The sequence below is a fragment of the Tachypleus tridentatus genome, chromosome 12, assembly GCF_004210375.1.
Source record: "Tachypleus tridentatus isolate NWPU-2018 chromosome 12, ASM421037v1, whole genome shotgun sequence".
In the NCBI taxonomy this organism is placed as follows: Eukaryota; Metazoa; Arthropoda; class Merostomata; order Xiphosura; family Limulidae; genus Tachypleus; species Tachypleus tridentatus.
Genome location: NC_134836.1, coordinates 111080007 through 111105723, shown reverse-complemented (window position 1 = coordinate 111105723; position 25717 = coordinate 111080007). Strand labels below are relative to the sequence as shown.

The 25717-nt window shown below is 35.5% G+C and overlaps 1 protein-coding gene and 1 long non-coding RNA gene across 4 annotated transcripts in view; one reads left to right on the top strand and one right to left on the bottom strand.

Moving 5' to 3' along the window:
* LOC143235350 (uncharacterized) overlaps window positions 1–25717 on the bottom strand; it is a 281246-nt gene that overhangs the window by 239473 nt on the left and 16056 nt on the right. The gene's annotated exons all lie outside the window — the stretch shown is intronic.
* LOC143233083 (uncharacterized) lies at window positions 2147–6116 on the top strand. Its single transcript, XM_076468967.1, has 3 exons — window positions 2147–2217; window positions 2667–2880; window positions 5486–6116. Exons 1-3 carry the CDS (start codon window positions 2150–2152, stop codon window positions 5552–5554), a joined length of 351 nt encoding a protein of 116 aa, XP_076325082.1. The 5' UTR covers window positions 2147–2149; the 3' UTR covers window positions 5555–6116.

Below are 25717 nucleotides of genomic sequence, written 5' to 3'. Positions count from 1 at the left end.
CTTCACAAGGCTATCTGCGCTAGCCGTCCCTAAGTTAGCAGTGTAAGACGAGAGGGAAGGCAGCTAGTCATCACCACCCACCGCCAACTCTTGAGCTACTCTTTTACCAACGAATAGTAGGATTGACCGTCACGTTATAATGCCCCCATGGCTGAAAGGGCGAGCATGTTTGGTGTGATTGGGATTCGAACATGCGACCCTCAGATTACGAGTCGAATGCCTTTACACATCTGGCCATGCCGGGCCTTTAATTACCAAAATTTGCGTTTTTCATATAGCAAAGCTTCAAAGAGATATCCGCTGTACCTACCGAGGGGAAATCGAACCCTCAACTTTAGCATTGTAAATCCTTATTTATTATTAATTATGAAAATACATTGATTTGAAACTTCCTGTGACTTACGATACAGTAGATAAAGAACAAGATAAGCCATCAACTATATTTGTTAGATTTTGTTTATACCTTACAGGATTTCCAGTGTATGAGCTTTCAAGAAGAAAAGTAGTTAATAATTTGTTATGAGCCTAAAGTGTCATATCAGGTCAAAAATTCCCCTAGTGGCCCAGCAAAATGTCTGCGTGCTTCCAATGCTAGAAACCGGGTTTCGATATCCGTGATGGGCAGAGCATAGATAGCCCATGATGTAGTGTTACGCTAAATTCCAAACAAACAGTGCAAAATATTATTTCTTATGTCAACAATACTTGAACTACAAAAAATCGTATACTTTATTTTAGCATGCGTACAACCTAGTGAAAACCACCAATGTCCTGAAGGATTCACACTGAGAAATAACCTGTGTTGTAAGTTGTGCTTTCCTTTAAAGCGTTTATATGTGTGATCAGTATTTGTGAATTCTAATTTTTAAATAAATCGAAAAAGGAAAAACTGTTTTGAACAAACTAAGCAGTAAATTAGTTATTATATACTTCATCCATTATTTTATTTTTAATTGTTAACATTGTTTATATTTCAAACTTTTTCTTAGATCCAAGTCAAACAGAAACGGAGGAAGAAACATACGTTCCTTCTCAAGGAAAAGTGAGTTATGCTACATATAAAATTATGTAAAACGTACCTTTAACGTGAGACAATATGTGTGGAAAGGTTGGTGACAAAATGTCGTGATGTAAAAATATTACTGTGACGATGTTTGTGTTGACGCGTGTTGTTCTTTCTTCCCATTAAATTTCTTCATTCCCTCATTCATGAAGGTAAAAAATGTAGAAAGGTGTGAAGACCCGATCTCTTATAATATTCCAGTACATTGTGGACATTATTTTCTATTCTAAATAATAAATCTCTTACCATTTCACCACTCATAGTAACTTAGGTAAAACATGATTCACCAAACCACGTCTATCATTCCCACTAATTCACTGTTCACAGTTTGAGCTTTTCTGTTGTCTGAAGTAAGTTTTTGGACCAGTAATTGTATGTCATAAGTATTTTTTCCTCCTAGTGTTGTTGTATTATTTAAACCTTGACTATTTTAGAAAAAACTGGTTGACTAGAGCAGAGTTTTAGATTTGTTTACAACAAAACGACCGTCCATGTACTTTAACTTTGAATTGTTACCGATAGTTTTCCAATATATTCTCTTTCGTTTGTAGTTCATTTACACACTAATTACAGATTTCTTTGAATAGAGAAACATATAAACAGTATTCAGTTTACAAATTGCTAGTAAGTCAGTGTCAACAATCATACATCCTTGGAAGTCTGAGAACTCGTCACTTTTGCATTGTTACGAATATATATATCTGCTGTAATGGTGGTCAGTCATGTGACGCATCAAATGATTATCCTGATTTGATATGAAAACACAGTCAGTGTATTTGGTTGTCATAAGATATGATAAGTTAATATCTTTACTTGGATTATCAAGGAAGAAAGTAAATCTAAAGTGATACTTTACACTTCTTTACCCTTAATGTTTTATCCATGTGCATTAAACTTATACGTGTTTGAATAAAGAGTGGAACTTCTTCGATTCCAGTAACTTAGAACGCTGTGGTTATCTTGTTATTTTCACTGTAAATATACTAAATGAAACGTAGCCTCCTCCAATACTATCATATAACAAAAACAAATTGCACTAAACTAACTTTCTTTTTTAACTTGTATTTTTCCATTTCAGCACCATCCATGTTAGAATATCCGATTCCATTGGTAACTGCTGCAGTAGGAGTACCACTATTGTTCATTTCTTTAAGGCAAGAACAAAACAGTATTTTTTTATGTTTTGTTGAATAGATCTTAATATAATTTCTATGTTATTAATAGTTGAACCATGTGTGTATATACTTAATAATGAATTTATAGGGGCTGAGAAATAAAAAAAAATGTTAGTTACTTTATTTTAATTAGAATGATAAATAATCAAAAGGTTACAAACGCTTGCATTAATAAGAAATAAGTAAGGAGAAATTAGCATCATTAGTTTACAATAAAGTGTATTTTAAGTGTGGAGATTCACTTAAAGCTTAAATTGTGGATCACTTTTTCATCTCCAGGGGGAGAGAACGTCTCTGTGGCTGTCGTTGTTAAATATTATTATTTCTAGATTATAATTATATTCCATTTTTAATTGACATAACACTAATGTACAAATAACAGTCAAATTAAATCATCTATGTTATTTATTCGCGCTTTTCTTTTGTAGTGTCATTATTTGGAAGTGCAATTCTTGTGGATGTGAAGCAGTAAAATCAGCTAACACAGAAGACCATACAAATAAAGATGACAGAACAAAAATTAAATATTCACTTGTACCACAAAAAGATGAAGATCAGACTGTTATTAGAAACGAGAAGAGAAAATGTAAAAGTGTAAAAGAGAAGAGGGCCAAAAAAGTTCAGAATTTTCATCTTCCTAAAGTAAGTATTGTGATAACGGGAAATGTCATCACATTTCATACCGAGTGTCTGGGACTTACAACGCTAGAAACCGGCTATCGATAGCTGTGGTGGGTAGAGCACAAATAGACGAACATAACAAGAATGTAATATACCTTCAGTCACATATATTTACTTACTTTCTATACATTTTATGTTGGTGTTCTGCGTGAAGTTTAGACACCGTTTTAAATATAATGTATTAAGGCTATAAACTTTACACTCTAATCTTCCACCTCATAAGAAACGTTTCAATTTAATGGTGCGGTATCGATTTTTAGAAGGAAATTGTAGTCGGTTTAAATGGATACTTGATAACAGCTTCTAGAGACGTTGTGTGTAGATATATACATATAATACAGGTTTCTTCTTTATCATTGCAGCCATCTCAAAACATTTTGAAATTGTTGTACTCTATTGACTCTGTTTATGAGTCATGTGTTTTCACAATTATTGCGCTATTGACACAGTTACGGATGAATCTTAACTTGGTATAGGAATACAACAACTTTATGCCATGTCGCTTAGCAACAAAAGTATAACCTGATATTCTTGTTCATCTATGTACTCAAAGTATAAAGTGAAATGTATGAACAACAAAATTGTAAAAATTACATATTTTCTACTGTATTAACATTTGGGAAGATGTATGAAAGATGCTTCTAATATGGCCATTTTAAAACGGCCATTTTAAAAGCTATTTCAAATTATAGTTCTAAGCCCGCTACGGGGAAAGGAAGGCGTTTTATCAGTATTTTATCTCATGGTTTTCATTGAATTGGTCATATATAAGGGAGACAATTCTTCATGTCGTTAGATGACTTTTCATTAATTATGAATTTACGTAAATTCCGTCCAGGGGACTAGTACTTGTGCTAGTTTTTAATAATATTTTCTTCATTACCATTCAAGCCGTCTCCAAACCTTTAATAAATGTTTATTCTATAGATTTGTACTGTATGACTCTGTTTATGAGTCATTACCTCGTAAAGTTGGGTTGTACTTATTCCATTTAGTAGTAGAGAGACATATATACGTATGATGTATAATGTGAGGACTTCCATCCTTCATATACTACAATTGCTAATTTAGTTGTGTAAGACTAGAGGGAAGGCAGTTAGTCATCACCACCCACCGCCAACTCTTGAGCTATTCTTTTGCCAACGAATAGTGGGATTGACCGTCACATTATAATGCTCCCAGAGGTGTGACGGAGATTCGAACCCACGACCTTCGGATTACGAGCCGAGCGTCTTAACCACCTGGACATGCCGGGACATTTATATTTGCTTATTTTCTTTTGCTGTTTAACAACCCGGCATTAGCCAAATTTTCTTTGCTTGGATAACTGTAGAACTTTGATGTTTCTTATCTGATGTTCAAACACCCCTTTCGTCATGCCAAAATTTTAAACAGCAGAAATTCTCTAACAAGTTGACATTTATGCTAGCTAGAAACTTTCTAATTAAAACACTGGACTCATTTACGCACCACATAGAGTTTAAAAATGTATTTTATTTTACTTTTTATGAAGCATCATTATTATCGTGTTTGTATTGTTCTTGTGTTTTAGTTCAAATCGATATTGATGAATTTCGCAGCGCCATCTCGATGTTAAACTGCTTCCAAACAAATATTAAAATATTCGAATTTTAAATACAAAGGCACCTGTAGATTAAGGACATCTGGTGCAGCCCAGTAATACGACCGAATACTTATAACTCTAATATTCTGGTATTAATGCTCTTGGTGAGCAGACACAGATAGTTTTGTTTGTTTGTTTTGGAATTTCGCACAAAGCTACTCGAGGGCTATCTATGTTAGCCGTCCCTAATTTAGCAGTGTAAGACTAGAGGGAAGGCAGCTTGTCACCACCACCCACCGCCAACTCTTGGGCTACTCTTTTACCAACGAATAGTGGGATTGACCGTCACATTATACGCCCCACGGCTGGGAGGGCGAGCATGTTTAGCGCGACGCGGGCGCGAACTCGCGACCCTCGGATTACGAGTCGCACGCCTTACGCGCTTGGCCATGCCAGGCCCACAGATAGTCCGTTTTGAAGTTTTCTGATAAAAAAACCAACAAAAACAACGTAGAGTGAAATTCTCGATAATTGCAGCAACTAAATTAAAATATACATCACGCAATTTATCATTCTCAAAAGTATAGTTGTTAGTACCAACGTTTTTTTATTTCAATTTCTTTTTCAGTTTGATTATTTTTGAAATTCTCAAATTTCTAATAACGCTTGTTAGTAATTGTTTACATTTTATTCTGTTTAGTACTAGAAAAATATGATACTTTCTACAGAGTTTTTCCCCAAAGTAAAGTGGAAAATATTTCGATATGCATAAGATAAACATTCCCTTCCCTTTTTACTTATTAGAAATCAATTTATAGAGTCAATTAGTTTGCTCAAAATTTGGATATTTCAATAAAAGTGTTGTTCGGAAACGTATTTTAATTGAGATCCACTAAATTGATATAGCCCAGTTATCGGTAGTTTCATTGTATTAATTTCCAAGAGGTAATTTCTATATAATGATAACTAACATCAACCTATCCTGATTCTTGTTATTTTTAGAGAGAAAGAAAGGCGAATGTTTTACCAACAGGAAGGACATCCAAAATAGTAATGTCTCAAATGAAATAACAAACATTATCACGAGTCTTGAAGGATCACATACAAAATATTTTATACCAACACAGCCTCATAAATATCAACCAATAATTTCATATATATCAGAAACTCTGTTAACTGAAAGGAAGGAGGTACCTTCACATTGTAGACGTAACAAAAAATTTAAGAAATATAAATCAAAGAGACCTCTTTACTTCAAAGAACTGCGAGATTTGTTTCATGAAAGGAAATCATCAGAGTCCGAGTGTTCAGACGTCTAGAGTAGAAAGAAAAATTGAGAAAAGTAAGCCCCTGAAACATATTTAGATCTACAAGAATTTTTTGACAAGTGTTTAACTGAATTAGAAAGCCAGATGCAAGACAACAACAGAAGAACTTCTATGATCGGACGATTTTCTTCACTAACAAGAGACAGTGGAACTCGATTTATGTTTTCTTGTCCCGAATTTTCACAAACTTCACATCGATAAAAAAATTAAAATAAAATGTATGTAAATAGAAAATAAAAAGTTATAGAGTATTTAAAAATTGTCTGTTTTATCGCGTTAAAAATACATGTTTGTTTCAAAGAAAATGATTATTTATTACAGAAGCTTTATAAATTATAACTTCACTGTAGACACACAAGTTGGGGAAAAAATGATTTCAAATTAGTAATTAATATTTTTTGGATATACAAAACTGTTTAGTTTAAGAGTTATTATTCAATTTATTTGGTGAGTTAATATTTATTGATTTAAAAAAAGTGATTATTTAAGTTTGGTTGTATAACGTGGCAAACAAACAAACATTCCACGTTATACAAACAAACTTAAATAATCACTTTCAACACTCTTGCTATGATTTTTTGATAGCCCTCGAGTAGCTTTGTGCTAGCCGTCCCTAATTTAGTAGTGTAAGACGAGAGGGAAGGCAGCTAGTCATCACCACCCACCGCCAATTTTTAGGCTACTCTTTTACCAACGAATAGTGGGATTGACCGCACATTATAACGCCCCCACGGCTGAAAGGGCGAGCATGTTTGGCGCGACGGGGATGCGAACCCGCGACCCTCAGATTACGAGTCGTACGCCTCAACACGCTTGGCCATGCCGGGCCCAACGTTGTAAGAGTCATACATAGTGTGAGTCAATTATTGACGCCAAGTTACTCGATTCTACTGTATTTTCGATGTTTCCTCAAGTTTGTATTGTTACACTCAAACGTCATTGCGTAGTTTACAGAAAGTTTGAGGCCTCAATGAACAATTTATAAATATATGGGCTATCAACCAACTGTGAGCCAGATTGAGAAAAATTGTTCTTTTCTCAGAAAATTAGTCAATGAGAGAAAACGTGAAGTTAGCTGGTGTGAGAATAATTAACCATATCGAGCGATATGATAAAGTTAGTTTCAAAGTTTAATAAATATAATAATTTGTATTGTAAAAGGAGGATCTATATTAATTGAACCATTCTCTGTGGATTTTGATGAGAAGTAGACAATTTTTTAAAGTTATGATACAACTGTTGTAACCCATGTTGTAACTCAGTAAGTTACTGAGTGAATAATTTACTAATAGTACTGTGAGTAAAAGTAAGTACTGTGAGAAAAATAGTTTATATTGTCAATTATATTCTTAAGTAATTGAATCAGCCCAAATGGATATTTGAAAATAAACATTAATTATTTAGAGTTTTGGATACAACTGTGATATTTCATGGTGTAAATAATTTTTGTACATACGTTTGTCTTGTTTTGAAGAGATTATTATTTAAAACAAAAACTGGTAGTTGACTAAAAACAGGAGTCTACCAAAGGTTACATGGGGTTAACAGACAAATGGGTAAAGAAATGTTATATTTGTTATAAAATATGTAACGTTGCGAAAGAACGGAAGTCCATTACCAACAAGCAACAGCAGAAATCTCAGTATAAAGCTGCTATAGCAACTTCTATAGATGGTGTTGTTAAGAAACTAGAAAGTTTGACTGTCAGCATAGATGCTTGGATTTAGGTAATGTTTAAAAAATATTTTCTCATAAAAATAACTGTATAAATTTGCAATACAAGTAGAATAGTTAGCGTCCATTGAAACTCCTATTATTGTTTAAATTGTTATTGAAAAACATATAATTATTATAAATACCGAAACTTAATATATCTTTTATGATTTTGGAGTTAAAGTTTCTTTCTTCCGATACTGTGAAAGAATAACACAATTGTTCAATTAATGAATTTATAATGGAAATTGAACCTTTTAACAGAATTGTGGAGAACAATGTAGTAACGTCAATTGTTGGTCCATTCTTTACTTGTACAACATAACTTGACCATTCTAACCACTTACTGTTGTATATACTTACAAAAAAAAAATCACTTGACCCTTCCAACCCTTTCCGTTGTTTCAATTAACAATAACGTTTTCTACCTAGAAAATGAGAACCAAACGACAGAAAGATTAAAGGTAAACAAAACCATAACGCTATCTTCAAACCTATTTCTAATAATAGAACAATAATTTAAGTGGACAAAGTCAAATCCCCTAGTGACCCAGTGTCATGTCTGCTGAATTAAAACGATGGAATCCAGGTTTCAAAAGTCAAACAAAACAAAGTCAAATAAATCTTAAATGAACGTCGTAGTTGTAATTGGCATAAAATAATGATACATTAAATATATTTTTATTCATAAATACTTTGAGTTAGTAATTGACCATTGTCGAGAAACTTTGTAGTTAAGCACAAAACTACACAACGTGTTCTGACCATTACATGTATCGAAACCTGATTTTTAGCGTTGTAATGCAGACATACCACTGTGCTGCTAGGGAATGTGTCGAAAAACATGTAACTTTTTTTATATGCACACAGTGAAACTATTAATCACTTTTCCCCATATTTGTTGATGTTTAAAGTATATGATTACTTTTGGATGCTAAATGTATACAATTATTATAGTTTCAATGTTGATGATACAATAGAACTACAGTTCTTTTCAAATCAGACCGTTGATTCCTTGAACCATTCGTTACATTAATTAAACGAGTTAAACTGTATTAAGTTTGGGATCTTGCAACAATCAAATCAATTAATGAATCGACGCATTGAGGCAGCAAGGTAGCTATAGAAGTAATCAAGATAAAGGAGACATTTGATTGGTGCGTTAAGGTCTTTGTGAATCATGACAGAATCTTAGAGTTCCACGGTGAGAGTGAATATTTTATACTAGTTATAAAAACACACAAAAATGAAATATTTGTTTTTGCTAGTCAAGGTCTTCGTATTATTTGCACCAATAGCAACACATTAATGACACTTAGTGAAAGGTTTAAATTGCTCACACTCGGTGATGAAGTGAGTAATTATCTGGTCTTGTGGAAACCAGTCTCTCACGTGAGGTTCTAAAAGTAGTAAATGCTTAGAACTGAATCATGTAATAATGCCAACTGGTTTTGTTGCACTTGGTTGAACAAGGTACAAGAATGACCTTTAAGAATAATGTGGCTGCTGCACGTAACACAATCATATTCCTGTTACACCCTTGTGCAAATTAATTGAAAGAAATGGTCATTTTACAATATTTTCAGCATGGCGGCCGGTGTTGGCTCGATGGACCCGCTGATTTCCTTTAATACTCATTTTTCACACAGACGGCGTAATTAGCTATGTTTTGCAGTACGGTCGATCTATTTTGGGATATATGACGAAATTTTGAGGAATATTACGCCATTCGAAATTGCGTTAGACTTTCTTCAAAAATGAGGCTATTTGTTTTACTGCTAATCAGTCGTCTTTTAACCGTCATACACAATGGACGTGACTCCTAGAAAGCGTACAAAGATTGTGACACTGCACTAGTACACCGGCATGACTTACAAGGAAATCGCGGACGTTGTTGGTGTTAGCCTATCGACAGTCAGCGCTGTAATCCAGGCCAAGGTGAGTACCGGATCTATCAGTCCGAAACGTAAAGAAAGATGTGGCTGAAAAAGAAAAACAACGCCAAGAGACGACGCGTACGTGGTAAGGGAGTGTGTGAAAGATTAAGGGAAAATAAGTGACGCCATAAAAAGAGATTTTGAGGTCAAAGGAATAAAAATCAGCTCTTCAACGGTTCGTCGTAGGCTTCTTGATGTCGGTCGAAGGGCACCAGTCAAAAAACAACTTCTTATCAACTCAATGACAAAACAACGGTATCAATGGGGTCTGAAATACAAGAACTGCACGCAAGAAACGTGGAGGAAGGTGTTATTCAGTGACGAGACTCATTTCTTCGTACAGGGTCAAAGAAGTCTGCATGTTCGCAGATCTCCAGATGAGAAACTTCGAGAATCTCACATCAATCAGTTCGTAAAACATCCCTTCTACATATAGTAGAAGGTATAATGCGAGAACCACAGTACGTCGAAGTTTTGCAGAAAATAGTCGTTCCAGAATTGAAAGAGAGATTTCCTGATTGATTTGGCATTTTTCAGCAAGATCTGGCTCCGTACCACACATCGAAACTTGTGAAGAATTTTATGACTACAACGCGAATAAAGGTGCTGGACTGGCCTGGAAACTCTACGGACTTAAATCTTATTGAAGATCTTTGGGCGATTTGTAACGAAAGACTTCGGGCAAAAGACTGTACTACGCAAGATAAGCTAATTGAGACCATAACTGAGGTGTAGTACCGCGATCCAAAAATTAGCAAAGATTGTAGTCAACTTGTGGACTCGATACCAAAGCGGATTAATGATCTGCTGAAACATAAAGGCGGTCAAATCATGTATTAATTTGTAATTTTTGGATTCTCAGAAATAAAACGCAAAAAAATTGAAAAAATCGTAATTTTCCGTCTTGTTTCAATTAATTTGCACAAGAGTGTACATACGTGCAATGTGCAGTCAAGTCCTGGCCTTCTAGATAACCGAAAACCCATACAATGGTAAGTCATTGTGACTGACGTCAATACAAACATACACGAATGTAATACAAGTATTTTCTTTCGAAGAATGAAATTGTCATGAATATTTGGTTATCTGCTGTCTCTACTGAGGGGAATTTATCCCCTGATTTTAGAAATTTAAACCTAAAGATATACTGCTGTGTCATCGCAGGACATCATGAATATTAATACTAGAACGACAAGAGATTCGAGAACAGGAATAATTTTTGATACAGATCAAACAATCCTACCTAAAACAATAGCCCACAGTTATTATTATATATATTTAGGCTGGTATTGAAATATAGCATTAGTATATAAACTTTTGTTAATTTGTGAACAACTTGAAATTTAATAACCGTGTTTGTCCTTATATTTTACAATTTTACTGTAAATCTGGATCAGTAGTTAACTGACACGAAAATAAACTTTTGTTGTAAACTGTGAATGTTGCCTCATTTTAACACATTAATTACATATTTATCATCAACACATATTTCCGAAACTGTAATTATATATAGCAGCCTGTAGCCTATAGTAGCCTGCTTGTTTCATGAAAAGTGTGATTATTTGGACAGAATCATGCATTAAAATATATTTACTGGTATATGATCTATAAAATATAAATGTAAATGTATCGTAAGGTTACAATTCAAGCGTTGCCCCGTTAAACAATTAGATCTAGATTCTAGGCCTAATGGCCCGACATAACATCATAGTTAGAGCGTTCAATTCGTAATATGAGAGGAATGGATTCGAATCCCCGTCACATCAAACATGATCGTTCTTTGAGCCGTGGTGGCGTTATAATGTGACGATTAATCCCAATATTCTTTCGTAAAGACTAGCCTAAGAGTTGGCGATGGGTGGTAAAACCCAGCTGTCTTCTCTCTTGTCTTAAACTATTAAATTAGAGACGGCTAGCGTGGATAGCTCTCGTGTAGCTTTGGACGAAATTTCCCCAAACAAACAATAACACTAATATATCTGATAAACGTTACAAAAAATTAACAAATAAGTAGTTTTTCTTTGAGTATAGAACAATATCTTCCCACATTAAATATTTCTAACCAAGTAAACGTGGTTATATAGAACTCGTGTGTTTAACAGTTTTTGTACCAGTTCTTTAACTTCGACTGGATTATGAAAACTAATGCGTCTGATTACGTGCACCCAGCCTGTTACAAGGCATCTAAACTTTGTGTGCTTTCAAAATTAAACACTGAAAATTAGGTAACTGAAAATATCTGGGTGTTATGTGTCGGGTATATCCATAACTGTTTTTATGTAAAAAGGACTGACGAAACAGCAGCTAAATCTGTGGACAGAGCTGACATTTATCCTGTACTGACAGTTCATTTAAATTCTCAGTCAAGGCAGTGAACAAAATGTTTTCCTGCACACAAAAAACGTTACAGAATTCCATTTGCTCCAAAAATAGAAAGTAACCTCCTGGGTTTAAACCAATCATTACATCTGCCATTGAAGATAATGAAGGTTATGTTTTCATCCCAGTGTGTTTATTTCTGTGTGTGTTTCTCAGCACGATTTATCATAAACAGCTGAATGGATATAGCCGAAATTTGATATACTTTGGGTCAAGATTACAGCCATATCCGTTAACATGGGGATAGATTTTTTATACTTCTTTGCTTTATAACTGTATAACTTTATACATGTGTAGTATTATTCCTCATTGTTTTGCCACACTGGTTTAAGTCTGTTGATAACCACGGACATACAAAGGTATTTTCTTATTTTATGAGGGTCGAATTTGATCAATGTGGCAAAACATCTTTCCTAAACTCTCTACAGATGTCGCCACTTGTAACCGGCAAAATTCAAGAGCTATGAAGCTTATCTGCTCAAAGAGGAATCGACCCCTGAAAAATCTGCTAAATCGACAAGAGCTGTGAAGCTTTTAAAATACGAAAATCTGCTAAATCGACTACTACTAGGTTGAAAGGTGTACCTTAGTCATCGAAAACTATGTGAAAATCTAAAAGAGTTGACGCAGTTTTCGTTACCCCAGTTACAAGACAAATTAAAAAGTTTGGATAACGAAGTGAAGAGGTTAGGGAGCAAGCACCTTTCAACTGATCACACACCCCCTGAAAAACATTCAAACACAATGACATTTAGAAAACCCTTGAAAAAACACGGCTATTCATTGAAACTTCGTAAAATTATCAAGCAATATGTAAGATAGAGTCCTGATTATATAATTTTATATCGCTATCAATTTACCTGTGTAACATTTGAGTTCATTTAACTACTTTAAAAGTAATTATTTAAGGCTGGTAATTTAAGCATGAGTAAACCATTATTAGTACGCATGCGTAAGCTATTATGCAGTTAACCACTACTAAACTGTATGGCGCTTTATGTATTTACTTTATAATTAACTCACATAACTCTTCTTAGCCTCCGTCATATACCAGTATTGTTCATAATAATATGGAATGTTTACTTTCCGGTACTCTTTCCTCAAATTTACAAAGAATGGCTAACTAACTTCATTTTAACTTTGTGTGTATTAGAAAATCCTATATGTTATGTAAAAATGCAAAATTCTTTACGATATGGGGCTCACACTGGTCTACTGTTTGTTCGGAATCGAATTGTAAAAATGCAGCAAAGAACACACGACAATCTAGTCACAGAAAGACAAAAAAAAGTCACAACGGTAACTTTGCATTTACAAAATGATTCAATTGGCTGATCAGTCGGTTGTTTAGCGTGCAACTGCACAATCGATATTGAAATTCAATTTTTAGCATTGTTGGTCTGGTAACTTCTTGTTAGATAGAGGAGGGGACAATATGATTCGAACACCACTTGTAATGATGGCCCGTTTGATGCTGATTTTAGATATTTTGTGGTGACAAACACGCTAAGTTAGCATTGGATCAAAGAACTCTATCCTATTAATGGTCTAAATCTACAATTAACCATCAATCAAATAGTTAGACAGTCCGCTTTCTCTGTGAATCCAAGTTATAGGCCAGGAATATGTTTATAAATTGAAAACTTAGTAATAGTATATTTAGACTGGTTGTTGTTTTGAATTACGCACAAAGCTACACCATGGACTATCTGTACTCTGCCCAAAACGGGTATCGAAACCCGGTTTTTTAGCGTTGTAAGTCTGCAGACATACCGCTGAGCCACTGGGGGACATTTAGATTGGAAGAAGATAATAATGTTTGTTCTGTAAATTGGTTTTGATGTAAAACTGAAAAATAAAATTCCTACCGAGGCTCGAAAAAATATAATATTGTTAGAACTGTGATATAGAACTGAGAGAAAATATTGCTTCTGAGGCCGTAAAGGGATAATAATGTTGGAATTGTAGTGTAGAACTGGTACACAGAAGATTTTTACTGAAAATGGAAAAACATAATATTGTTAAAGCTGAAATGTAAAACTCTTTGGTTTGTTGTGAAATTCGCGCAAAGTAACAAGTGGGCTATCCTTGCTATATAAATATTATCTGTAATATAAGAATTCTTACGTACAACCAAAGTAAAAAGACACTTCATAAAGAAATCTTAAAGTGACAATAGCTTTAGAGACAAAATCCAAACACATGTCATTACCTAGGCTGAAGAGGAGCCATTAAATCAGACAAGTAAATGTTCAACAATTATTTTTAGGATATGCAGGAAGGACTTGAGGGTGTATGAATAAACTAACAATAGTTGCTTGACAGAAATAGAGAATATAATTAAAGCAAGAATCTTTGGGTTCACTGTGTACAACTGCTTTCCATAAGTAACCAGACCTGCTGATGCAGTGCTGGAAAACAATATTGTTATTGTGACTAAATGAGGTTAATTATGTGAGGACTACTGGAAGGTCACGAAGTGTTGCAAAAGCCGCGCAAGATCGTTATGTTTGTTAACTCGTGCCGCTAGAGCTGTTAGAGATGTGCACCGTTGAAATCAATCAATCTTTGGCCCATGTTGCGTTGTTACGGTTGCGCGGCCTTTTATAATTAAATGTTTTAAATATTTCAGATTATGAAAGAACTACGTACTTGATGAAGAAAATTTCTTATTTTGTAACAGAATTCTCCTACCGCGTTTAGGATCTGCCACAGAACCAGTTTCAAACGCAAAACAAATCTAAGCAATCAAAGATCTTATAGCATACCCACAACACGCTATATGCTGTGTTCACTGATTTTTAGCATTATCAATGTGAAGACTTATCCTGTTTCACTGGGAGGCAGTCAATCCGAGAAAAATATATCTTATTAAAAATGTTTCGTTTTATGAGGAAATTTTACGAAAGAAAAAAAGAAATAACAACAGAAAAAGAGGACTTAATTTGTCGACCAAATATAAGTAACTGTTTAAAGATGTAATTTTTTTCATGTTGGTATTCTATTCATGCATTATTTTATTGTATCATGTCGAATAAAATCCCTTTGAAACTTCGTGTAGAAACGACAACTGTCAAAAAATGCTCACCTCGGTAGTGGTCTCTTCTTGCGCTCAATAAAATGACAAGAAACAGTGGAATCCAGCTGGAAAATCTACACAACTACTTAGCGAACTTTGGCGCTCTATATTGTGCTACATGCACCCATTGCTTAAAAAACAAAACATTTTTGCCAACTGTGCAACAATTGAATTGTTTCAACGAGCACCTGCTTGTTATTATACAAACATCTGTTAGTTAAACATGAACATAATTTTAATATAATCGTAGTAAAGATGTGACTTGACCAACATTTAGCACCTTATGTAGAGGAAGACTTGTAGTAATGAGGAAGAATTAGAACAAAATAACTTTAAAACCAACTAATTCAAAATATCAGCAATAATTTAAAATATATACAGCAGTTATAACAAATCTGAAAATTTCGGACATTAAACTTGTTGACATCATCATTTCATCTATGTTACGTTCAGTATTGTGAGTTATATCCAAACTAAGTCGTGGCAACTTCTCTGGTCTCCTGTTAAAACAACAAAAAGTATTTATTTGTGACAATTTATATGGAAAACATACCTAATTTTTACTAAAAGTCTACTGCGAAAAATTACATAAGGGATTGAAAATGCTAAATAATAATTACTTATGCAACATGTTATAAATGGTAGAAAATTACAACAAATTCTTACGCTTGTAAAACACGATAAATAATTGTGAATGTGTATTCGGTTCTGATTAATGAACGTTTTTCATAATGAATCTTTCTGCCTGTGAAACATAACACTGATCTTTTGTTTAAGTAGATTCAACTTTGGTCATAAATTTGATAGTGCAATGTCGAATGTTTTTTACAGCAATCATTACAAGTAATATTTGTTGACCATATTTGTATGGCATGCGAATTGTTATATTATTATATTTTGTCAAAGAAAAGGAAAATAACAGATGAAAAAATTATGAAAAAGTTAAAAAGTATTGTTTCAATGGGCGATTCCTATAAAAATATTCTATGATAAAACAGATTGGCCAAGGGTAAGTTTAAATGTGATATGTACACCAGGAGATTTTTCTACATTTAAAACTTAAAGAAAAGTGTGTTAAATTCTATATGGTAGACACTCTTTGGTTTGAGATTCTGTATGCGAGTTGTTCAGAAGACGAAATCCATAGAAAAGTTTTGTGAAAAGTTGTAAAAGAATGGTTTTAAATATAAATTTGTACTAAGTAGTAAAATATTATAGATAAAAAGATCATTTCTGGAACAAAACACTTATTAATTAGCAGGTATTACTTTAAGTATATTACTTCAATAACCAGTTAACTGTTTTTTGTATGCTGGTATTTTGTTTTACATTCATTAGTTTCTAAAAACTTTTCAACTTAATAAGTATATGACATTAAACTGATCACTTTAAGTGATATACTAAGTAAGTATATGGTATTAAACTGATCAATTTTACATCCCAATTTCTTTCCTTTGCTTTCAAATAATTTCATACAGAGGAAACCTAAGTTCTGGATTATTAACCTGCTGTAATTTCAAACAAGGGTTAAGTAAATCTCATACACTGGCTACTGAAATGTGGACCAAGATGTCTTTACACTTTCTGCACGATACTTCCAACCTTGACAGTATTTCACTTCCTCCTTGGGTAGAAGAAAAAATAGCAGAGTTGTAAATATGTTTGAAAACTCGTATAATCTGATAAGGATAACTTTATAGATATCGCTATCAATTGACTGATATGTATTTGTGCAATACAAAACAATCTCGATAATTGTATATATTTTGTAACTAACCTATCGTGGAGCACTAAGGTGTTTAGGTATTTACGTGTTTCTCGTATGAAAGTCAGAAAGATGTACACTGTGGTTTATAAATTTTCTATGTTTATTTTACTTTCAATATCCTAAGTTAAACCCATTGTAAATAAAGCTGGAATCACCGATCGTCTTTGCGCAGCGCGCCGTATTGCCAGCTTTTACATTAATGTTCAAGGCATCCATTTTGAATTTCGAAATATGACTATTCCTTCCAGTTAGATTTTACCCAGAGTTTAGGGCTCTTCCTTCCAGTTTCTTCTCATCCAGTGTGAAGGGTTCTTCCTTGTAGTTATTTCTCACTCAGAGTGTAGGGTACTTCCTTCCAGTTTCTTCTCATCCATTGTGTAGGGCTCTTTATTCTAGGCATTTCTCACCCGGAGTGTAGGACAGTTCCTTCCAGTTTCCCCTCATCCACTGTGTAGGGTTCTTTCTTGTGGTCATTTCTCTCTCAGAGTGTTGGACAATTCCAGTTTCTTCTCACCCAGTGTGTGGGGATCTTTCTTGCAGTATTTTCTCATTCAGTGTGTGGGACACTTCCTACCAGTTTCTTCTCATCCAGTGTGTAGGGCTCTTTATTCTTGGCATTTCTTATTTAGAGTTTAGAGCACTTCTCTTACAGTTTCATCTCATCCGGTATGTAGGGTTCTTTCTTGTAGTGATTTCTCACTCAGACTGTAGGACAGTTCCTTCCAATGTCTCCTCATCCAGTGTGTTGTGCTTTCTCGCGTATTCATTTCTCACTCAGAGTGTAGTGCACTTTCTTCCAGTTTCTTCTCTTCCAATGTTTAGGGCTCTTTATTCTAGGTATTTCTCACCCAGAGTGTAGGACACTTCTTTCCAGTTTCTTCTCATCCAGTGTGTAGGGCTCTTTCTTCTAGTCATTTTTCACTCAGAGTGTACGACTCTTCGTTCCAGTTTCTTATCATCCAGTATATAGGTTTCTTTCTTGTAGTCATTTCTCACTCAGAGTGTAGGACAGTTCCTTCCAGTTTCTTCTTATTTAGTCTATGGGGTTCATTCTTGTAGTAATTTCTCACTCAGTGTATGACACTTCCTTCCAATTTCTTCTCCCCCAATGTGTAGGGTTCTTTCTTGTAGTTATTTCTCACTCAGTGTGTTGGACAGTTCCTTCCTGTTTCTTCTCATCCAGTGTGTAGGGTTCTTTCTTGTAGTTACTTCTCACTCAGACTGTATGGCACTTCCAGTTTCTTCTCATCCAGTGTGTAGTGCTCATTCTTGTTGTCATTTTTCACTCAAAGTGTAAAGCACTTCCTTCCAGTTTCTTTCCACCCAGTATGTAAGGTTCTTTTTGTAGCTATTACTCACTCACAATGTATGTCACTTCCTTCCAGTTTCTTCTCATCCAGTGTGTAGGGTTCTATCTTGTAGTCATTTCTCACTGAGAGAGTGTTGGGCTGTTCATTTCAGTATCTTCTCATCCATTGTCTAGGGATCTTTCTTGTAGTCATTTCTCACTCCGAGTGTAGAGCACTTCCAGTTTCTTCTCATACAGAATGTATGTTTCTTTATTCTAGGCATTTCTCACTCAGAGTGTAGGAAACATCCTTCCAGTTTCTTCTCATCCAGTGTGTAGGGTTCTTTCTTCCAGTAATTTCTAAATTAATGTTTACGACAGTTCCTTCCTGTTTCTTCTCATCCAGTGTGTGGGGCTCATTTTTGTTGTCATTTCTCACTCAGACTGTAGAGCACTTCCTTCCAGTTAATTCTCATCCAGTGTGTAGGGTTCTTTCTTGTAGTTATTTCTCACTTAGTGTGTAGGATAGTTCCTTCCAGTATCTTTTCATCCAGTGTGTAGGGTTCTTTCTTGTTGTCATTTCTCACTCAGAGTGTAGGGCACTTCCTTCCAGTTTCTTCTCATCCAGTGTGTAGGGCTCTTTATTCTCGGCGTTTCCCACCCGGAGTGTAGGACAGTTCCTTCCAGTTTCTTCTCATCCAGAGTGTAGGACTCTTTATTTTAGGAATTTCTCACTCAGAGTGTAGTAAACGTTTTTCCAGTTTCTTCTCATCCAGTGTGTAGGATTCTTTCTTGTAGGCATTTCTTACTCCGAGTGTAGACCACTTTTTCCCAGTTTCTTCTCATCCAGTGTGTAGGGCTCTTTATTCCATTCATTTCTGACTCAGAGTGTAGGAAACGTGCTATCAGTTTTTCATCATCCAGTGTGTAGGGCACTTTATTTTAGGAATTTCTCACTCAGAGTGTAAAACACTTCCTGACAGTTTCTCCTCATCCAGTGTGTAGGGTTCTTCTTTGTAGTCATTTCTCACTCATTGTGTAGGGCACTTCCTTCCAAATTCTTCTCACCCAGTTTGTTGGGTTCTCACTTGTAGTTATTACTCACTCAGAGTGTAAAGCACTTCCTTCCAGTTTATTCTCATCCAGTGTGTAGTGCTCTTTCTTCTAGTCTTTTCTCACTCAGAGGGTAGGGCACATCATTTCAGTTTCTTCTCAACCAGTGTGTAGAGTTTTTTCTTCCAGTCGTTTCTCACTCAGAGTGTAGGACTCTTCGTTCCAGTTTCTTATCATCCAGTATGTAGGTTTCTTTCTTGTAGTCATTTCTCTTTCAGTGTGTAGGTTACTTCCTTCCAATTTATTCTCTTCCATTGTGTCGGGCTCTTTATTCTAGGCGTTTCTCACTCGGAGTTTAGGACAGATCCTTCCAGGTTCTTCTCATTTTGTGTCTAGGGTTCTTTCTTGTAGTCATTTCTCACTTAGAGTATAGACACTTCCTTCCAGTGTCTTCTCATCCAGTGTGTAGTGTTCCTTCTTGTAGTCTTTTCTCACTCGGAGAGTAGGACACTTCTTTTCAGTATCTTTTCATCCAGTGTTTAAAGTTCTTTCTAGTAGTCTTTTCCACTCGGAGTGTAGAGCACTTCCAGTTTCTTTTCATCCATTGTGTAGGGTTCTTTCTTGTAGTCATTTCTCACTCAACATGAGAGCACTTCCTTCCAGTTTCTTCTCATCCAGAGTGTAGAGCTCTTTATTCCAGACATTTCTCACTCAGAATGTAGGAAACGTCCTTTCAGTTTTTCTCATACATTGTGTAGGGCACTTTATTCTTGGCATTTCTCACTCAGAGTTTAGGACACTTCCTTCCAATTTCTTCTCATCCTGTGTGTAGGGTTCTTCTTTGTAGTCATTTCTCACTCAGAGTGTAGGACACTTCCTTCAAGTTTATTCTCATCCAGTGTGTCGGGCTTTTTATTCTTGGCATTTCTTAATCAGAATTTAGGGCACTTCTCTTCCAGTTTTATCTCATCCAGTGTGTAGTGCACTTTTTTGTAGTCATTTTTCACTCAGAGAGTAGGGCACTTCCTTCCAGTTTCTTCTCTTTCAGTGTGTAGGGCTCTTTATCCTAGGCGTTTCTCACCAGAAGAGTAGTACAGTACCTTCCAGTTTCTTCCCATTCAGTGTGTTTGGTTCTTTCTTGTAGTTATTTCTCACTCGGAGTCTAGGACATTTCCTTCCAGTATCTTCTCATCCAGAGTGTAGTGCTCTATATTCGAGGCATTTCTCACTCAAAGTGTAGGGCACTTCCAGTTTCTCATCATCGAGTGTTTAGTGCTGTTTCTTCTAGTCATTTCTCACTCAGAGTGCAGGGCACTTCCTTCCAGTTTCTTCTCTTCCAGTGTGTAGGGCTCTTTATTCTATGCTTTTCTCAACCGGAGTGTAGGAGAGTTCCTTCCAGTTTCTTTTCATCCAGTGAGTAGGGTTCTTTCTTGTAGTTATTTCTCTCTCAGAGTGTTGGAAACTTCCAGTTTCTTCTCACCCAGTGTATATGGATCTTTCTTGTATTAATTTCTCACTCAGAGTGTAGGACACTTCCTTCCAGTATCTTCTCATCCACAGTGTAGGGCTCTATATTCGAGGCATTTCTCACTCAAAGTGTAGGGCACTTCCAGTTTCTCATCATCGAGTGTGTAGTGCTGTTTCTTCTAGTCATTTCTCACTCAGAGTTCAGGGCACTTCCTTCCAGTTTCTTTTCTTCCAGTGTGTAGTGCTCTTTATTCTAGGCTTTTCTCACCCGGAGTGTAGGAACGTTCCTTCCAGTGTCTTCTCATCCAGTGTGTAGTGTTTCTTCTTGTAGTCATTTTTCACTCGGAGAGTAGGACACTTCTTTTCAGTATCTTTTCATCCAGTGTTTAAAGTTATTTCTAGTAGTCTTTTACATTCGTAGTGTAGAGCACTTCCAGTTTCTTTTCATCCATTGTGTAGGGTTCTTTCTTGTAGTCATTTCTCACTCAGTGTGTAGGACAGTTCCTTCCAGTTATTCTTATCCAGAGTGTAGGGTTCGTTCTTGTAGTTATTTCTCACTCAGCATGAGAGCACTTCCTTCCAGTTTCTTCTCATCCAGAGTGTAGAGCTCTTTATTCCAGACATTTCTCACTCAGAATGTAGGAAACGTCCTTTCAGTTTTTCTCATACAGTGTGTAGGGCACTTTATTCTTGGCATTTCTCACTCAGAGTTTAGGACACTTCCTTCCAATTTCTTCTCATCCTGTGTGTAGTGCACTTTCTTGTAGTCATTTTTCACTCAGAGAGTAGGGCACTTCCTTCCAGTTTCTTCTCTTTCAGTGTGTAGGGCTCTTTATCCTAGGCGTTTCTCACCAGAAGAGTAGTACAGTACCTTCCAGTTTTTTCTCATCCAGTGTGTAGGGTTCTTTCTTGTAATTATTTGTCACTTAGTGTGTAGGAACGTTCCTTCCAGTGTCTTCTCATCCAGTGTGTAGTGCTCATTTTTGTTGTCATTTCTCACTCAGAGGGTAGGGCACTTCCTTCCAGTTTCTTCTCTTCCAGTGTGTAGGGCTCTTTATCCTAGGCGTTTCTCACCCGAAGTGAAGGACAGTTCCTTCCAGTTTCTTCTCATCCAGTGTGTAGGGTTCTATCTTGTAGTCATTTCTCACTGAGAGTGTTGGACTGTTCATTTCAGTATCTTCTCATCCAGTGTGTAGGGTTTTTTCTTGTAGTCATTTCTCACTCGGAGTCTAGGACAGATTTTGCAGTTTTTTCTCATCCAGTGTGTAATGTTTTTTTCTTGTAGTCATTTCACACTCAGAGTGTAGGACAGTTCTTTCCAGTTTCTTCCCATTGAGTGTGTTTGGTTCTTTCTTGTAGTTATTTCTCACTTAGTGTGTAGGACAGTTCCTTCCAGTTTCTTCTCTTCCAGTGTGTAATGTTTTTTCTTGTAGTCATTTCTCACTCGGAGTGTAGGACATTTCTTCCAGTATCTTCTCATCCAGAGTGTAGGGCTCTATATTCGAGGCATTTCTCACTCAAAGTGTAGGGCACTTCCAGTTTCTTTTCATCCAGTGAGTAGGGTTCTTTCTTGTAGTCATTTCTCACTCAGAGTGTAGGGCACTTCCTTCCAGTTTCTTCTCTTCCAGTGTGTAGGGCTCTTTACTCTAGGCTTTTCTCACCCGGAGTGTAGGACAGTTCTTTCCAGTTTCTTATCATCCAGTGAGTAGGGTTCTTTCTTGTAGTTATTTCTCTCTCAGAGTGTTGGACACTTCCAGTTTCTTCTCACCCAGTGTATATGGATCTTTCTTGTATTAATTTCTCACTCAGAGTGCAGGACACTTCCTTCCAGTATCTTCTCATCCAGAGTGTAGGGCTCTATATTCGAGGCATTTCTCACTCAAAGTGTAGGGCACTTCCAGTTTCTCATCATCGAGTGTGTAGTGCTGTTTCTTCTAGTCATTTCTCACTCAGAGTTCAGGGCACTTCCTTCCAGTTTCTTCTCTTCCAGTGTGTAGGGCTCTTTATTCTAGGCTTTTCTCACCCGGAATGTAGGAGAGTTCCTTCCAGTTTGTTATCATCCAGTGTGTAGTGCTTTTTCTTGTAGTCATTTCTCACTCAGAGTGTAGTGCACTTTCTTCCAGTTTCTTCTATTCCAATGTTTAGGGCTCTTTATCCTAGGTATTTCTCACTCGGAGATTAGGACAGTTCCTTCTAGTTTCTTCTCATCCAGCGTGTAGGGCTCTTTATTCTAGGTACTTCTCACTCGGAGATTAGGACAGTTCCTTCCAGTTTCTTTTCATCCAGTGTGCAGGGTTCTGTTTTGTAGTCATTTTTCACTAAGATTGTAGGACACTTCCTTCCAGTTTCTTCTCATCTAATGTGTAGGGTTCTTTCTTGTAGTGATTTCTCTCTCCGAATTTAGAACACTTCCTTCCAGTTTCTTCTCATCCAGAGTGTAGGGTTCTATCTTGTAGACATTTCCCACTCAGAGTGTAGAACTGTTCCTTCCAGTTTCTTCTCATCCAGTGTGTAGGTTTCTTTCTTGTAGGCATTTCTCACTCCGAGTGTAAAGCACCTTTTTCCTGTTTCTTCTCATCCATTGTGTCGGGCTCTTTATTCTAGGCGTTTCTCACCCGGAGTGTAGGACAGTTCCAGTTTCTTCTGATCCAGTGTGTAGGGCCTTTATTCAAGGCATTTCTCACTCGGAGTTTAGGACAGATCCTTCCAGGTTCTTCTCATTTTGTGTCTAAGGTTCTTTCTTGTAGTCATTTCTCATTCGGTGTGTAAGACACTTCCTTCCAATTTCTTCCAATTCACTGTGTAGGGTTCTTTCTTGTACTCATTTCTCACTCAGTGTGTAGGACAGTTCCTTCCAGTTTCTTCTCATCCAGTGTGTCGGGTTCGTTCTTGTAGTTATTTCTCACTCAGCGTGTAGGGCACTTTCTTCCAGTTTCTTCTCACTCAGAGTGTGAAACATTTCCTACCAGTTTCTTCTCATCCAGTGTGTAGGATTCTTCTTTGTAGTCATTTCTTACTCAGAGTGTAGGGCATTTCCTTCCAGTTTCTTCTGATCCGGAGTGTAAAGTTCTTTATTCTAGGCATTTCTCACTCAGAGTGTAAGACACTTCCTTCCAGTTTCTTCTCATCCAGTGTGTAGGGCTCTTTATTCTTGGCATTTCTTAATCAGAGTTTACGGCACTTCTTTTCCAGTTTATCTCATCCAGTGTGTAGGGTTCTTTCTTGTAGTTATTTCTCATTCAGAGTGTCGGGCACTTCCTTCCAGTTTCTTCTCATCCAGTGTGTAGAGTTCGTTCTTGTGCTGTACTAACCTTTGGATCGTTGTTAACAGTGTTGATTACAGTAATGTACTAAACAAGTGGAACCAATGGAACGAAGACAAATTGTCCATTGTGAACATGTCCACAATTTGAGGCTGAGTTGACTGACTAACAGCATTCATTCCTAGTTTCATCCTGACGACCAGATTGTTAACCTAGGTAATTATAGCATAAATAATCAGTGTAAATCAGTGCTAGCTAAAGGTCTTCAGTTCTCTCTTCCACCACATAAACTCTATGTACCTAATTAATTTGCACTTTTGAATCACAATACAGACATTAAAAGGACCTTCTTATGAAAGATAAAGTAACTTTTTATCGACTCAGTAACTTTTTCATGATGAAAATAAAGAAATCTGCCTTTTTTACTTTTTATAAGTTTATTTCTTATATTCGTCCTTGGTGTTTAAGCCCTGAATAATTCTTTTAAAAGAACTATTATTAAATAAAAATGTTTATGTTACATTGTCCGTTAATTATTCTTAACTAAAATAATTACTTGATAAAAATCGTGGTTATTCTTGACAACTCTACCACATTTAAAATCCTTATCATTGCCTATTCATTGTCATCCAACGTAAAGAAACATTCCAAAGATACCTGAGGGAACTTAGAAAGAAAAATGTCGTAGACACATGACTGATGATGAGACGACACCAGGTAAACCATCACAGTATATTAATTTGTTATTGTGAGTTATATAGATAGAATTATCCCAAATTTACTAAAATCACGAAGTAAAAGCACAGTTAATTAACAATACAGCAACATGGTATAGGCTATCTATTAAGAATTACAGCATTATATTATGTTGAAAATAAATATTTTAGTAAATCCAATACAAAGAATTACGTTATATTTTCTAATCTTACTATTATCTAAAGGACATGACGTGCATATTTGTATCTATGTGACCGAAATAATAAATACATTATGTCACTATCTATTAAATGGCACCACAAAATAAAATCTATAAAAAATTCCCACTTTGGTATCCTAAATTCAGACAATTATAAAAATAACTACGATACGTTCGACAAACCTTTGTTTATCAAAGAACAAAATTTTAAAGTATTGTCCTCGTAACAAAAACCCGACTTTCATTAGGACTATATCTGAAGGTTTGATTATATCTTTATTGATGTAATATATAAATATAGTTTTCAGAAAAGGAGTTTAAAACACTGTTAATTTTATATAAACGTACCACATTTAATAGATAAAAATAATGTTTGCTTAGCACAATGAAAACAGTTTTCCCCTACTTTAATTACTGTGATAAATAATATTTTTTGATTTAGAAAATGGTCCCTTTTTCTTAATTTTTCAGTACGACACTATCTAAAACAGCCCAGTATTTGCTCACCCTAATTGCTAAGCCTCACAGGTTGTAGAGTAAAGTGAATGTTACCACTTGTCTGACTTTTGTTTCTTATTTCAAGAAGTTAATTCAGATTTATAGAATGATCTTATGTGAATATACAATTAAAATATTTATACAAAACTTTATACCTACAAATTGTGCTGGTCGAAATGTCCGTGGAATGTAAGGTGGGTAATTTTTTGCAATAAAATTTTGTTCTTTCTTCTCAAAGTTCGGCTTTTATTTTAATGTCTGGTCTCCATAGTTACAATATGCAACTTTCAGTAATATTGTGGTTTAACTTTATTGTTGTCTTTCTTCACAGTTTGTATTGGTTTCAAGTGTAACGATACTCTTGAATCAATTGTTGTAATGAAATGACGTTAGCAAAATAGAAGGAAAATGGCATAAAAATAAAACTGATAAGTGAGAGGGTAGAAGTGGGAAACTCAGAAGATATTCAAAGTTACGTGATAAAAACGAAAATTTATCCTTCAAATCTAGCAAACAAATTGTACCTAGATTATAAATAAAGGGTT

Excerpts from the sequence above, each read along its gene's own strand:
- LOC143233083 (XM_076468967.1), top strand. The coding sequence starts at position 2,150 with ATGTTAGAATATCCGATTCCATTGGTAACTGCTGCAGTAGGAGTACCA. Across the intron at positions 2,218-2,666 it reads CTATTGTTCATTTCTTTAAG|TGTCATTATTTGGAAGTGCA; the intron begins GCAAGAACAAAA and ends TTTCTTTTGTAG. Across the intron at positions 2,881-5,485 it reads AGAATTTTCATCTTCCTAAA|AGAGAAAGAAAGGCGAATGT; the intron begins GTAAGTATTGTG and ends TGTTATTTTTAG.